Here is a 15,263-nt window from a genome sequence, read left to right on the forward strand (position 1 = left end):
TTTGAAGATTTAGCGGCTGAGCCCTCTCATTTGTGCTGGATGTGCGAAATGCAGGTTTTTTTGAAGGCTAATGACTTGCCCATAAAAATCCACCCATAGTTGGGTAAGACAAAAGGCCTGGAATGGAGCTGCACCTTGCTGCAGCTCCACGCTCCTAACGCTGGAGCGTAAAAGAATTTCAAATTAAGCCACCAGAAATTTAACCTCAATAACGTACTTTGCCCTGCCTCATTCTTAGAAGTAATTGAAGTGCCTTTTTTAAAGCTCTTCCAAAAGCTTTTATCCTTAAGACAGAAACAAGCTTGGAATGTATAAACCTAGACAATTAAGGTTTGGCAAAATTCTAAGCTGATGAAATTGGGATCCTGTGGTAGGAAATGCTGATCCTTGTTGATAAGGGGAGGGGGTGCAAGTCCTTCCTTTGTGCTAGAGTCTGCTTAACGTAATCTGGGCTATACCAGTGAATTTCACAGGGAGACAGTGGTGTTCACATGCACATTTTGGAAAGCCCATGTTTTATGGACGAGCAAAAAAGTATCCCACAGCTAAAGAAATAGGGCAGAATGCCTGTGCATCTCTGCAAGGAGTGATGTGATTTGCCTTGTTTCAGTTAATACTACACAAGAGGATAAAACTGCAGAGTTTTTGTTTGTTTGTTTGTTTTTTAAAAAAAGTAGGCAGCAGTAAGGCTGATTTTCAAAGCTATATGGAGGGCCAGTGCTGAAAGGTAATGATATGGAAATTGGCTCGGATCGCTGCCATGAATGAATTCTGTGATTCGGAAGTGGGCCGTAATGGGATCCAGTATTAGGGTCAGGCAAGTGTGAAGATACTAGTGATGAAGATTTGAAAATAAACTTTAATTTAACACTCCTGGGGCAAAATGCAATGAGTTCTGTAGACAGTCTAATTGTAGCAGTGGAAAATGATATTTTCTCCCTCTTGACCTTCTGTCCTCCATTCAATCACAGAAATCCATAGGTTCAAAGGTTTGGTTTTGACTTGCCAGGCAGTGAAGAAGCTCTGATAAGGTTTTGTAGCTATTAAACTTTCATAGGTTCGCAGCCTTGTGGTTGAAGCTAAAGAGATAGTAACTTTTTTTCCTCTTGGGAATGGGGTTTCAATTAAGTCAGTGTTGCTCAGTATTTGAATTCCAGCCTAGCAAGCTGCTAAGTGTGTGGAATTGGTGTTAAAGGGAGCAGGGCCTTTGTCTGAGCCAAAAAGTTCTGAAAATTACTCTCACTTCGTCATCCGTTTTTGCAAAACTCCGTTTCGTTTTCAGCTCAGACAATGGGTTGTTCTAGTCTGTGCATCTTCTGTTTTGACACTGCTACAGACCCATGCAGCTTCTTAACAAAAATAGAGGACGTGTTTTTTCAGAAGTGTGTGGCATAGCCTGCAGTTCATCCCACTAAAGATGATCAGAGCTGAGGGCTTTTGAGAATCTACCTGAAATACTGATGTCAAAGGTTTTTTATCCACTCCTTTTAGCTTTTGGCTTTTGGGTTTTATACAGTTCCTTGGGTTGTGAGGAGACAAAGATAGAGACCAACTTTGTGTTGATGTCTTAAGTACAAATCAGCCCCTTCTGGTTGAAGCCCGTGAGTAGTTCATGTAGCTGCCTGAAACTACTCTTAAAGCTGGCTTGGTATACTAGTGTTTGGGTTTGCCTTTCACTTCTCCCACAGCTCCCCTTGAAAAGGGATCATGACTTTATGGTTTATGGATGGGCTACCTTCTCTAGCAATGGGAAGTCTAAACTGTGGTTTTCAGTGATATCTTCCTAATGGAAAAGATCTAATGGGGAAATAAAATCAATAAAGCCTAACCTAGGAAGAAACTTCAAGTGTTGCTGTCAAACAGATCACTAGCCTGGTGGGGGGGACAGATCTTTGTGGGATTTTATGCTGTTCTTCTGAAATCAGTACTAGAAACAAGCCCTCCATACGCCTGGATAGGGGTGTGTTTCTGCCTAGTCCTTTACCTGCGTTTGTGGTTGTTGCATGTCGCGTGCCTTCTGTTCCACTGTAAGACAGCAGCTTTGCATCTTGCTGCCTGTATGACTCCCACTCCCATTTCTGCATGATCTGCTGAGTGTATTTATTGTGCATCCAGAAAAAAATGAAATAGATGTTGACGGTTTTTGCTTTTTGTTTTTTTTTTTTTTTTTTCCCGTCCCTTCTTCTCTTGACAGTTTTTTATCATGCTGTTAATTATATTTCTGTTGGAGCTCACTGTTGTGATTCTGTTCTTCGTCTACACAGACAAGGTAAGTCAGATTCTTCATTTTTCTTTCCCCTTCAGCAAATTTTTATGCCCCTTTTCCCTATAAATAAATCATGAAGCACTTGGCTTGGTATGCACATCATGCTTCTGTCTTCCTTGAGACACCCCTCTCCGAAAGAGCTCTCTCAGAATGCATAAACAGCCTTACAGGACTGGGCTCTCTTGCTTGCTCATGTGTACAACTCAAGGTCACAGATATTGCCAAGTGCATCTGCCATTTAAAAAAAAAAAAAAGCCACCAGACACACAACAGAAACATAAGGAAGCCAACGAGCCTTACTCGGAGCATGTAGGAAGAGACACCATCAGACATGAATTGGATTCTTAAAAAATATGGTTACAATTTAAGAACTACATTAATGTTGTACCGAAGGAGGTATTGTAAGCAGAAGTATAAAGGCAAAGGCACGCAAATCAGTATCTTTCCAAGTTGGTCCTTGCAACACGTGTACTTACATTTTAGTGAAAAGCCTTTAAGAGTATAAAAATCTAGTACACACAGTTTTTGTTTCTAGTTTCAGATTCGACTTATGTTTGACATTTGTTCCTGTGATTGTTGTTTCTGTTGCAAGGGCAAGATTGCCCATCTGAATTATCTTTATCATTAAAAGAATTATTTAAAGAAAAAAATGGAATTCTTGCATGAGTAAGAAAAAGACTGAGTCAAAATCAAGTCAAAGAGCGTAACCTCCATATTCAATCAAAATTGTGTAACAAAGTCTCTCAAAACTGACAATGACTAAGGAAAAACTATGGCCTAGGTGGCAAAATTTGCCATGAATTAATAGTCATCAGGTACATAACCACTAAGTAACATATTTTGTTGGAATGGAAAACATTAGTAGCAGAATACAATGAAGATGAATAACAGACCTAATTTATTCAGTGTATTTAGCAATAACCTGGACAAGGAGTGGAAAGATGGCAACATTACTTTCTAGAAAGGCTCCAAATTATTCAATTAATGAACACAGGGAATGATTGTCAGGTGCACTGCTGAAAGGCTGAAAAGAGCTGGGTTTCTGGATGGCATGTTTTAGTTGGAACTTGGAGTTAACTTGCAAGGTAATTAAAGTAGAAAGGGCAATTTAAAATTACTTTTATGCATTATTGGATTCTGAATTACTTGTAACCTCTTGGGAGAAAGATCTACGTGTCATAGATGACAGCTTAATAAAGGCATCTACTTAATATGCAATGGGCCTCCAAAAACCAAATACAACAGTTGGTGCATATTTACAAAGGGAATCGGAAAATATTATCATGTCATTGCTTAAATTGATGGACTCAACTCACTGTTAATTCAGGATTCAGTTGTGGTTACTTCATTTCAGTGAAGGGTAACAGAAATGATGAGAAGCACTGGACAGGTAAGAGAGAATAGGCATGAAGGAATTACAGAGACTACCCTGATTTGGTTTGGGAATGGGAAGAAATCCTCTGCTTAGGAGATACGTAGAGGAGAAATGATAGCAGTTTCTGAAATACTGTTATTCTAAATGTCTGTCTTGTACACGCAAGAAATATTTGAAAATATCAAGGAGTATATTTAAAAGATACATGTTTCTTATATTCTGTATCTTCATTTTGTAAAATTCCCTGTTGTTGGCAGTTGTTGAGGCTGATAATTCAATAACCGTGTGGGTTTGCAGGATATATATTAAAAAAAAAAAAAAAAAGTTGAAATGTTTTTATTCATAAAGCAATCAGTGCTGTTGTGTTGACAACTTTGTCTCAGAGAATGTTGGTCCTCACTCTTCAGAGGTAAAAATAGTGAACGTGCCAGGAAGCATTCCCCTCCCACTTCAGCCTGCTGGTTTGTGGCATTCCTGTCTATGTTCTGAGTAAGGATATCAGGAAATCCTGCCTCCCTCCAAGTCACCTACTGTGGGCTGGTGCAGGAGGTGGCCTACAGTTGTCTGTGTGATCAAAGGTTAGTCTAAAATGTGGACTCCAAGTGCAGGTTTACAGGGTTAAGAAATTGCTGTAGTCTGTGTATCACAAATGATCAAATTTGAGGCTCTTAATGGTCCTGTATGACTTTACATCCACAACCTTGTGCTGAGGAAATTAGTGGCTTGTGTCTGTGTTTCACTTGCAGTCCTGCCTACTGACTGCAACAGCAGCAGCCTGAAACTAGTATGTTCTTACAGCATGCTTAGAAATGGTGTGCTGGCTTTCCTGGTGCGCAGAACAGAATTGCCATGCGCACTGGTATGGAGAAGGTAGCTAACCCAGACAAGTCTGCCACGTTCATTGAGTTAATACAGTCCCTTGGAAAATCAGTGAGGGAGCAGTCTCCACTGACACCCACACAGCAGAAGAAAGTAACATTAACTTTGCATGCAAAAGCAGAAGGTGACTGGAGGTGAAGACTTTGAGGGCTTCTCTATCACATGTGTATGGATACGTGATCATATGTATGTGTGTGTGATCAGCAAGCAGTGTTTTCTATTACCCACCTGCTAGCCTTCTGTTTATTAGGAGCATATATGCATGTAAATACATGTATTACCCAAGATGAAAAGGAACCCAATTATTATTTTCTGTTTCTAGGCTTTAGAGCAGGTTGAATAACGGATGAATAAGCACAGGGACTGAGCTGCGCCAGCTGCGGGGCTGGAGCTTTGTCCCTCAGTCACTCGGCCGGTGCTGGTTTTGTTTCCTCTGCTGCAGAATGGGTGCAGCAACAGGCTGAGTTGCCTGCCACAGTGTGAGCATCCAGGTGCATCTGTATTCCTTGCCGGGCCCACTGCTTTAGCAGTGGTTAAATATTAAAAAGCATCAAGACAGAAATTCTTTACGGCCATTCACAGATAGGTTTTTGGCACAGCACTTTTATTCACTTGCTGCAGGAGAGTGTGCAGCTGTGGAGATGGACAGGACTGACTGCTGGGACTTCGGGCAGACTGGACTGAGCTGTTCTCATTCATCAGTTTGGGAGAAGCCACAAAATAGCCTTTGCCTCTCATTCTCAGTGTCTTGGCAGCAGCCTCTCTGAGCTTTTAGGCAGCAAACTTGCTCCCATGCCTTAGGATGTCATCTGCCCGTTTCTTGATGGAGCAACGTTTGTCTTGACCTCATGAGATGAGTGCTGCCCTGGACTTCACAGCTCTTTCTCTGAGCTGGCTGTGCAATGTGATGTTGTAAAGAGAGAAGGGTTTGGAAGAACAGCTCCAAGGAGGAAAAAGGGGGCAAAACCTTGCTTCTTGGAGCTGCACCATGGGTCTCTGGCAGGGGCTGAGCTCACGCCTGGTTCACTGTTCTCTTCCTTTTACCATCCCAGCTGGTTATGTTATGAGATATACATTTTCTAGGTTCTCCAGAAGTGATGTGTGGGCTGCATGGGAATAGGGTGGGGAAATGCATTCCTCTTGGACGGCTGTCAGGAAACATACATAGCACTTCTGTTTTGTCCTGACTCTTCCCAAAGCAGCAGCGAGGGGTTCATTAGCTGTTTTCAGACCAATGTGGGGCACCCCAGGGACTTGGAAGCTCCTGTTGTCCGTATGCAAGTTCCCAAAATATAACTTCATATTTTTCTGAGGGCAGAAATACCACAGTAAAAGATGTGTGGGTCTTGAATGAAGTTCATGTGGTTACGAGTACTGAGGCATGTTCTCTTTCTTACAACACTGTTTTCTCAGGCTAAATTTATGCCCCCATTTGTCCCAGCTCCAGTGACTTTGCTAGAGCCATGTGAGTGAACGCCTATACGCAGCTTGAATTTTCTCTTTAATATATATATTAATTTGATTCCATTCATTCAGAGAAGCATTTGATATTTTTGTAAATTCCTGTGTGAGGGTCTATATGTATTTATAAAAGATCCATGGAGTACTGATAAGGGTAACCTTCATTTTTTTGTGATAAAGAGACAGCTGCTGGGCTCTATCTTAAGAGACTAGATACTCTTTTTATTTCTCGACACCAAATTAGACCCTGTTAGAATATAAATTATGCTAATAAAATGCATAGTCTTGTACCAGTTCTTACTTGTATTATCCTTCTGGTTTTAGCATCTGTATTTATTTTTACTGTGATGGTTCTCCTGGAGGCACAGAAAAAAAAAGTCCATATTTACTTTTTTGCAGCTGTAATACGTGACTTTTTTCAGTTTTGTTTGTTCAGATGTCTGCATTTTTTCTGATTTATGGGCAGAGTTATGGTGCTGCTACTTAATGCCCGCAAGTGGAAGAACATAACTAAACCAGCATAATGTGTTCTTTTTTTCCCTCTTTTTCTTTTCGAAATGTCAAACTGAATAACATAAACCACTTTAATAAAAAAAAAAAAAAAAAAAAAAAAAAGATCACTGACTATGATATTTGATTATGGAAGCAGTTACTGCTGTTGGCAACTCAAAGTTAACACCAGAACTTTCAATAGGGATTAGGCCATTAACTCACTTGGGGATCTCTGTGAAAATTACAGCCTAAATTCCATGCCTGGTTAGCTGCGTTGGAAATAGCTCACAGAATGGTAGATTTGAAAATAATGGCTACTTCTGCTTTTCCTGAAATGTATGAAAATGTTCTTGTTTTCTGTCCCAGTAAATCGTAATGAGTTCACCTCCAGCTCTTACTGCTTTTCCTGAAATATGGTCTGTAGAGGAGCTGCTTCCCAGCAGGAAGAAGGGGTTCACCATCAGGCTGAAGAAACCAATCATACAGAAAATTTAGTTCAGACCTACTGCAGAGACTCAGTTGTTCTGAACTTCAGCGGAGCAGGATGTCTGCTCTGCTGCTCAGCTAACAAAATGCCTCGTACTCCTGGGGTGTCTAGCACGCAGAGCTGTCCAAGGCGAATGCATAGAAGAGGTTAATCTATTTGAAGATGGAGAGACAAAGGCTAACGTGAAGGATGAGATCATCCCAATTAGGTGCAGCTTCCAGATGGTCTTAGCTTATTGGAGAAACAACAGTCCTTGGAAAGCCCTGCAAGAGTGGCAGGTTGGTCACTCTGCCCTGCTCATCAGTCAGGGGTCCTGCCATTTTTCTTAGTTTCTCTCCATCAGCATTTGGTTAGCCTACACCATCACATCAGGGTACGTTTTAAAACTTCTTACTGGTGAAACTTCTGAGTAATGGTAGAATTACTGGGTCCCTGTATCCTCCTCCTGCCACAGTGAGTGTGGCTGTTCTGCTCCCTTGTAAGGCTGGGGGAATTTTGGAATGGTACCAGGGCATGTAGTATGTGTGCTTGTCAGTGTGCAGGAGGCTCTCAAGGGAGCAAGGCCATTTTTAAGTCTCCGTGGTATTTCTGCAGGGATGTGCTGCGTTATCATGCTTCAGAGCATGCGGGGTCTGAGCAGCCAGTGCATTAACACCTGACTTTTCAGTTAGAGCTCAGTTTGTTGTGTATTTAAAAGAGCTCTCCACACACCGAGCAGTTCCTGGCATACAGCATCTCTCGGGCGGTGTTCTGAAGCTAGGCTTTTGCTCGAGTGCTGACATAGCTAAAAGCCATTTCTCCCCTAAGCAGGAGTAGCAATGCAGCCTGAGGTGGAGGAATCCACGGATCATCTCCTGGAACTGAAACACCCTGCAATTACTGCTCTGTCATGGGCGGGTGCCTGGTCAAGTATTTTACTTCTCTAATGCAAAATAATGTTATATAAATGGTGATAGAAAATAAGAAAAGGCAGAAGTGTCTCTGTGGTTTATTTTACTTGGTAATAAGCGTAATTTTAACTAGTTTATTAGCATTTCAGTACTCGTGTCACACAATAGGGAGTTGCAGAAATTTCATGTAAAGAATTTAATTATAACCAATTCATTTTGGCTTCTTTTCAGCAAAGTCTTCAGGCATGAGTATGTATCTGTCTCTATTCAGCAGGTATCTTAAGTGCATGCCTAAATCCACGTGATTTACTTAATCATATACTGAAGTCTTGTCAACTTTGATACACACCTTTTGTGTTCTTTCCTTTTAAAAGAAATCTTGCTAAGGAAATGCTAATGATAGTGAAAAATCCTGGAGATGGTGAAGATGTATCACGTTTTTCACTTCACAGGGAATTTAGTGAAAAGAATGACTGTTTGCTTTAAAGCGTTAATGGTTATCTTGTTCTATTTGTTCTCGAACAGCTTTTCATTTAGCATCTTGATCTCCAGCACATCACTTTAACCCTTTTTTTTAGGCAGGGGCAGGTGTGGAGGATGGAATTTATTTGTCTCTGTGGCTGAAAAAGGCAAATACGCCAATGGAAATCCCACGGTTTCACTAATTCATTTGTCAAAGGAAGATTTCATTGAAAGTAGACCTGCAAAATGCTATTAACAGGGTTGTTGAAGGATAGCAAAGTATTGATAAAAAGAATTAAGTGCATGCTCAGAAATAGGTGTTACTTGGGAACAGTAACTGCAGATAAAATGCATTAAGCCTCCCCACTGGGAACTCTTGATCAATGGTTGATCAAGGCCTAATTGATTCCTTGAATAAAGTGTTAGCAAGGGAATGGGTGCGGGGAAAGGAAAATCAAACTTTCCTAAATTAAGCTCCATGCCTAACACAAATACCCCGTGTAAAGATTCGATAATGCAGTAGCCTGTCAGCTCTTTATGCCACGTGTCGTCCTGTTTTGGCTGACTTCAGAAATTAAGATTAATGTAGGTGTCTCAGCCTGGTCAGTGCCCATTTTTGTTCATACGCCGATGAGCACGATACAGTTCGTATCGCACCGCTGCACGATTTGGAGTCATGCTTTTTCTCAGGAGAAATTCTGAATTCCAACTCTGCTGACTGGGAAATGAATTCCCAGAGCTGTATAGATGAATCAAACATAGCTGCTGCTGCCATTATGCCTGGCTTAAAGCCAGCCAGATCTGTCTTTTATTTCCTAAATTCACTAAATTCATCTGGGGGTCCTCTGATAAATATTTGGCAATGGATCAGTGAGCACACAACAGAAAGAGATGTTTCTGGGCTTCCTTCTTGCTGGTTTGTAATCCTTAATTAGAGGTTATCTCGTAATCTCAGGGGCACATCTGAGTAGGTCCCTAAGTAGGGAACACTTTTACAACAATTGGTTTCCCATGCTCAGAGTTTCCTAGCAGACAAATAGGAGTGGTGCAGGTCTTCAGATGGCCTCTGCCAAGGAAGAGTAAGAAAAGAGTAATGCCAATTATTGAATACATGGCACAGCTGCGTGCTTTTTGTCTGGGCATCTCAAACCATATTACAAATGGAGAGTAAGTAGTTCAGCTCCCCTTCTGACCGGCAGAAGTGCTGTTGAGAGCTGACTCCTCAAGGTACAGTGTCTCATGGGAAATACTAAATGCCGTCATGTCTGAATGTGCTTTAGGGAACCTTACTATTCTGGAGGCCAGGTCTTTATTTGATTCATGTGTGGTCAAAGAAGCCATTTCGACATGTAGGTGGATCAGGAATTGAAAGCGTGCTGGTGTTCACTGCTGATAGGACTCAAGGAAATGGCACTGGTTTGCATACACCTGATCCATGCTGGTTTTAGTGGTGTCTGACCCCCAGCTCTGCATCTGTTCTGAGTGCTGACACGTTTCGTAGCATTTTGTTAGCAAAAAGAGAAAAGAATGGTTTAGAAAGCTAATAAAATAAATGATTAAGACAGCTTAAGACTTTTAAATACAGGCAACATCAAATGCAAAGGAGTGACAGAGGTAGTATATTGAAAGAGACAGCACATTTTTTATTCATTCTATGAACATTTTTGATGTGTCACAATGTATTTCAGACAACATTAGAAAATGACAGTAAACTAAATGTTTAACATTTCTTACATGTACAAAAAGAGAAGGGAAGGTGGCTTTTTGTGTTATCAGACTGTGCAGGCCAATAGCATACAGCCCTTGTCTTAGATTTGTCAGCTGCAATTGAAAAATAATGTTGTAGGTAGGCTGCTTTATTAGTGTAATTTGCAGCTGAAATTCTTTCAGCTCCTTCCTTTTAACTCGGCGATGGTGTACACAGGTTGACTCCAAGCTGAAATGAGGAAAGGCAGATCTGTTGATCAGCAGCTCCAAATCACTGCAAAATCGGGGACCTCTTTGGTGGTAAATTGTGCTGAAGCTGTGAAGTTCAGATGCAGGAAGGAGGTTCAGCAAGTGTTCTAGCCACTAGTCATTGGAGCTTTTGAAATCCATTCCCAGATTTACAAAACTGGCGTACTCAACAGTGTGTAAGAGCTCATGCCAGTAAAACTGCAGCCAAGTGAATCTGTAATCATCTTTAATATGGACCAATTTTCTTTAATCGTTTGAGATCTTGGACTCTCTATTTTTACAGATGAGCACCAAAATCAGTCATACTTGACAACGGGAAAAGGTTGAGATGGAAGAGAGAAGTAGTTTTGAGTTAAAGGGTTATGTGTCTTAGCAGGAAGCAGAGAGAGAACTTGGCTTTACCATTTCTGAATCCACACATTCCCTACTTGAAGTTTTGAGTGCCTCTGATGATCCGGATGATGGTGGTATAATACAATTTCTCTGCAGTGAATGAGGCGTATGCAAAGATTTTTTTTAACTTGGGTGCAATTTTAATTCACTTAGATGTACTGCAGTTATTTTGTGTGCCCTCTCTGTCCCTATAAATTGGGGAAATGCATCCTTGAGAACAGAGTATCCTTGTATAAGTTCAGTTCTTGCTGAAACTCACTCATCCTTGTGTATTCCTCCTCCTGCTACTAGCAGTCTTTGATGCAATTTAGTAAGGATTTTTTCTGATACATTTCTGTTTAATAAATCAATCTACGTGTTGAGTTGCTTGCTCTTGCCATTTTGCACATCACTGCTGCAAGCCAAGGATGTTGTTGCTCTGCCAGACGTTTGTGCCATCTGCACCTTGCCATTTTGAACCACGGGAAAGCAGAACAATACGTGTCATCGTCTTCTGCCGTGCTAATGCTTCCTCTGTTGACAAAGTCCTAACCTCAGCATTTAGGAAACCTTTACAGAGGTCAGCTCGAAGGGCATATTAAAGTGCAAATTGAATTGCATGTTATAAGCTAGTAAATTACGTAAATGTAGCAAAAAGGGGAAGATTCAAAAGATCATTTGAAGGTACTTAAGAAAACAACTAAAAAGTCTTTCTCTAGAGAACAATGACAGGGGAAAGTCATGAAGCATAACAGGGAAAGATTTTGATTCAAAACCAGATGTTAGATTGATCACATAAGCCATTCATTTTTTTCTTTTGAAAATTCAGGACCAGAAGAGTTACAGTAAGACTTGAATTAATCAAAATTACTGAAAGGTTATTTAAAAGCTGGGAAGAGAATCAACATTACTCTCAGAACAACACACACAGAAGAAAACATCCTGTAGATTTCTTTCAGGTCCACCTTTTTATTTTGATGAATAGAGAATGCATTGTAGTTGGCAGAAAAGCCGCTGAATACATTCAGACAAAGAGAAGCAATGTTTTTTTCAAGGTCAGGTAGCTTAGGGAAAAAAAGAAATTGATTTTCTTTTGGGGACTGTGAAGAAAGGAGGAGCAGAATGTGTTGCAAGCCTTGAAGTATGTTGAGATCCGACTGGTATTTAAGGCAAATGTCAGTGGAGTGTCCTTGCTGCTAACATCACCACTCGTGGCCATTGATTGGCCAGGTGCAGCTTCCGATGGTAGGGCTGTTCTCAATAGAAACCTGCCTCGTGCTCTCTTTGACACTGATTTACGTACAAATGGCAGAGGCACCCCTTTCACCATGCTTGTTGTTACTGCGGAAGAGCCTGGAGCAGTGAGGATTGCTTTTCCGACTTCCCCTCCTGAGCTTTCTTTCTCTCAGCTGTATTCATGGCAGCGGCAGTTTCCATGTGAGAAGTGGCAGTAAAAGACAATTAGACAAGTTACGGCTCGGGCAGCGGAATGGCTCTTTGCTGCTGGGTCTCACAGGTTTGCCACATCCATTTTAAGCCATTCGAGGGTTTAGTTGCACAATACAATAATATTGGGTGTCAGCACAAAAGGAACACATAAATTACCACTTCCTATATGGTGAGATCCTGTCCCCAGTGAAGTCGGGGGAGCTGCACAGTTGTCTTCTATGGAACAGAATTAGCTAGTAGCTAGTCACCGTTTTTTACAAAAACTATGGAAATTGAGTGTATCTGAAATCTGTGTTGTCTACCAACCATTGGACTTCATTTTTTGCTTTATAATTATTTATTGAGGGCTTATAATGTGAAGAAATAACTTTCCAATAACAAAATGGTCCCACTGGTGCATGTCATAGGTTTGCAGTGATTAAACAAAAGGGGAATATTTGAATTAAAGTGAGTTAGAGCTTTTTCTCTGTGATATTTATTGGAGTGCTTTTCTAATTAGCTTCTCACCATCATTTATTTTAAATTACTTTTTTTTTTTAAATACTTGCTTCCAATTCCTAGGATATGCTTGAAAGGAAACTGCTAAGGGGACAACAAGGAGAGACCTCATTACACACAGCTGGATTTTTTTAGGATTTGATGGGTCCCTTTTCAACACAGTCATTTATTAGGTTTTGTGGTTGGATAGGGTTAATATTTTTATACTCATCTCATGAGGATTAGCTAGTGGTATGTATGGAAAAATGCAGAACGTGGCTTTTTGCTTCCACACCCTTGGTGAGGCTGTGCAGATTCCATAGGATTTGGATTCTGGGTTCCTTGGGCTCCTCGCTCCCGATCCAGGGGGAGCTCCTGGTGTGCTCCTTGGGCACCACAGCATTATTGTGTAGCTCTTTGAAGGTATTAGATCAGTCTCTGAGATACAAAACTACTCTGCTGCTTGATCTGGGAAACAAAAAGGCACAGTTATGGCTTAAAGGCCTTCTTCCACCTCTTCCAGAAGTGATTTGAGCAATGGTTCACCAGGGAAGCTGGCTGTTACAAAGAGATCTGTTTGCTATGTGCCTGGACCACACCGGTGAGATGCTCCCGGCAGGCGCTGCTGTGAATTTGCCTGTGTCTTGCCTCTGCTGTGGCCTCTTAGCAGACAGGTACAACCCACAAGGTCTAGAGACAGATAAATGAACTCTTCCCACGGGCCCTTAGGATACAAGCTCAATACAAATGAGCAACACCGTATTTTAAATATTTCAAACACAATATTTTTTAATTTTAAATATAAATATATCACACACCACATGTATTTATTTCCAGTCCAAATAGTGTGCCACACAGAGCCTGTAAGTGTCACTCAAGAAGTCCTTATCCATGCCACAGCCTTCAAGTTAAAGTTGATGCATCTCATCAATCTCCTGTTTGATTTTAATAGCATATTAAATTCAAGGATTCCAATACCACTCTTTCTCAAGGTTTTTCCACGTGAACCTTTCTAGAGGAGGTGAATTTACCAGAGAAGGGTTAAGTCCTGTTCTACACAGATCTTTGTGAAAAGTGGCAGGGCTGGGGATTTAGAAATGAAGGTGATGAGGGTCTACAGTGCTCTGCTTGAAGCTTGTTTCTTCAGTCACACGATGCTTATTATTCTCTTTCTCATTGAAGACTGTCTAATTCAGCTTAACATCACGAATCCACAATTTAAGGAGCTTGAATTAACAGGATCAAGTTTGTGATTGCTGGAAGCTTTGCAGTGCCCTGGTTACTCTAACCTTCCAAGAGGAGAGGGTGTGGAGATGGTCCATGTCAATTCTGACTTGCAGATCACTTCACCTTTTGTCCTTGAAATGATTATCTAGCAGGAATTTTAGGTTGCATGCAGGCAAGTTTTATTCTGATTGAAGAGAGTTAAGTGGAGTTAAGTAGGCAAGAATTTGACACTTGCTAGGGAGGTGGTGCTTCTGCAACATGTACATGCCCTTTTAAGTGGAGTTGAGGGAATCTGATAAAGAACAAAAATTAATGCTAAAGGAGAAGGAGATTGAACAGACAGTTAACTACATCCTGCATAATAAAAATGTATTTTTAAGCCAAGAGTGGTTGGGTGTCTCTTCGTTGTTGACCCACTTACAGAGAATTTACTAAGGCTTGAATCTTGGCACTTGATGAAGTTCAGACCTGCCGGGATGTGAAGCGCACACCTGCAAGCTGTGGCCGATGTGGAGCGACACCGACTGGCAGTAGCACTTCACAGGGAAGGTTTCTTTGCATGCCAATTAATTGTACATGATCTATATGATAAAGCTGTATCCTAGTACGTCCTCTTTTCTGTGTCCTGTGAGCACAGAGCTGAGCCTCTCTGTGTACCAATATCCCTCCCCAGGCCTGTCTCAGGAGGGGCTCTTGGGCTTCGGCAGGCGGCTGTGAAGACACAGTGTGGGCTTTTTCCTGCACATAAAGCTATTCCTTGAACGAAGTACGTATGGCACCTAAAAGAGAACTTGTTGATTTGCAGCAAGAGAAGAGAGACTTCGATTGATCCCTCAGTGCCCCGTGGCCTTATCTCACCCCCAGGGTCTTCCTTTTTGTACCTCATCAAGGAAGAGTTCCCTTTTCTGACCTCGATGGTCAGCAACTCCAGGCAGCAGGGTTAGGTGGGGGGAAAGCATGTGTATCATGCTACTGCTTTTTCTGCTGCCTTTCCTGTTCCCACATCATACCTGGATGCAGATCAGAGTTGCTGATGAAGGGAATGAGTGTAGGTCTATGCCCTTTGCTTTGCCAGAGATGAGTATGAATACGATTGGTCCCCAAACTGGGAGTGTAGTTTCCAGCTCTCATTTTACTGCTAAGCATTACACAAATTGTGGCAGAAAGGGCTGCTCAGGATTCTCCAGGCAGCATTTGTTCTCCAGCTGTCCCCCCATCCTGAGGAATGTGGACCGATGGCACAAGTAATTTAATGTGATTAAATGCTAGCCCCCAGTGAAGGGAGTGACGAGGGAGATTCTTTACTTATTCCCCATTAGTCCTGAGCAAGCTTGCTCGTGAATCCTGTAACCTTGGCAGCGAGAGAACCTCCTTTTGCTTTGCTATCTGCAAGGAAATGAATTACACATGCACAGAAATTCATGAGCGCTGAATACTGCAATTAATTTTGTTAAAGTCTCTTTATATATT

At 41.4% G+C, this 15,263-nt stretch overlaps 1 protein-coding gene across 3 annotated transcripts in view; it reads left to right on the plus strand.

The window, feature by feature from the left end:
• Nucleotides 1-15,263, plus strand: part of TSPAN4 (tetraspanin 4) — a 394,615-nt gene that overhangs the window by 340,912 nt on the left and 38,440 nt on the right. For all 3 annotated transcript variants that reach the window (XM_032188291.1, XM_032188292.1, XM_032188290.1), the window contains one exon: nucleotides 2,195-2,269. In XM_032188291.1, the coding sequence (XP_032044182.1) occupies nucleotides 2,195-2,269 (75 nt within the window). The remainder of the gene's footprint in view (nucleotides 1-2,194; nucleotides 2,270-15,263) is intronic.

The sequence above is a fragment of the Aythya fuligula genome, chromosome 5, assembly GCF_009819795.1.
Source record: "Aythya fuligula isolate bAytFul2 chromosome 5, bAytFul2.pri, whole genome shotgun sequence".
Classification (NCBI taxonomy): Eukaryota; Metazoa; Chordata; class Aves; order Anseriformes; family Anatidae; genus Aythya; species Aythya fuligula.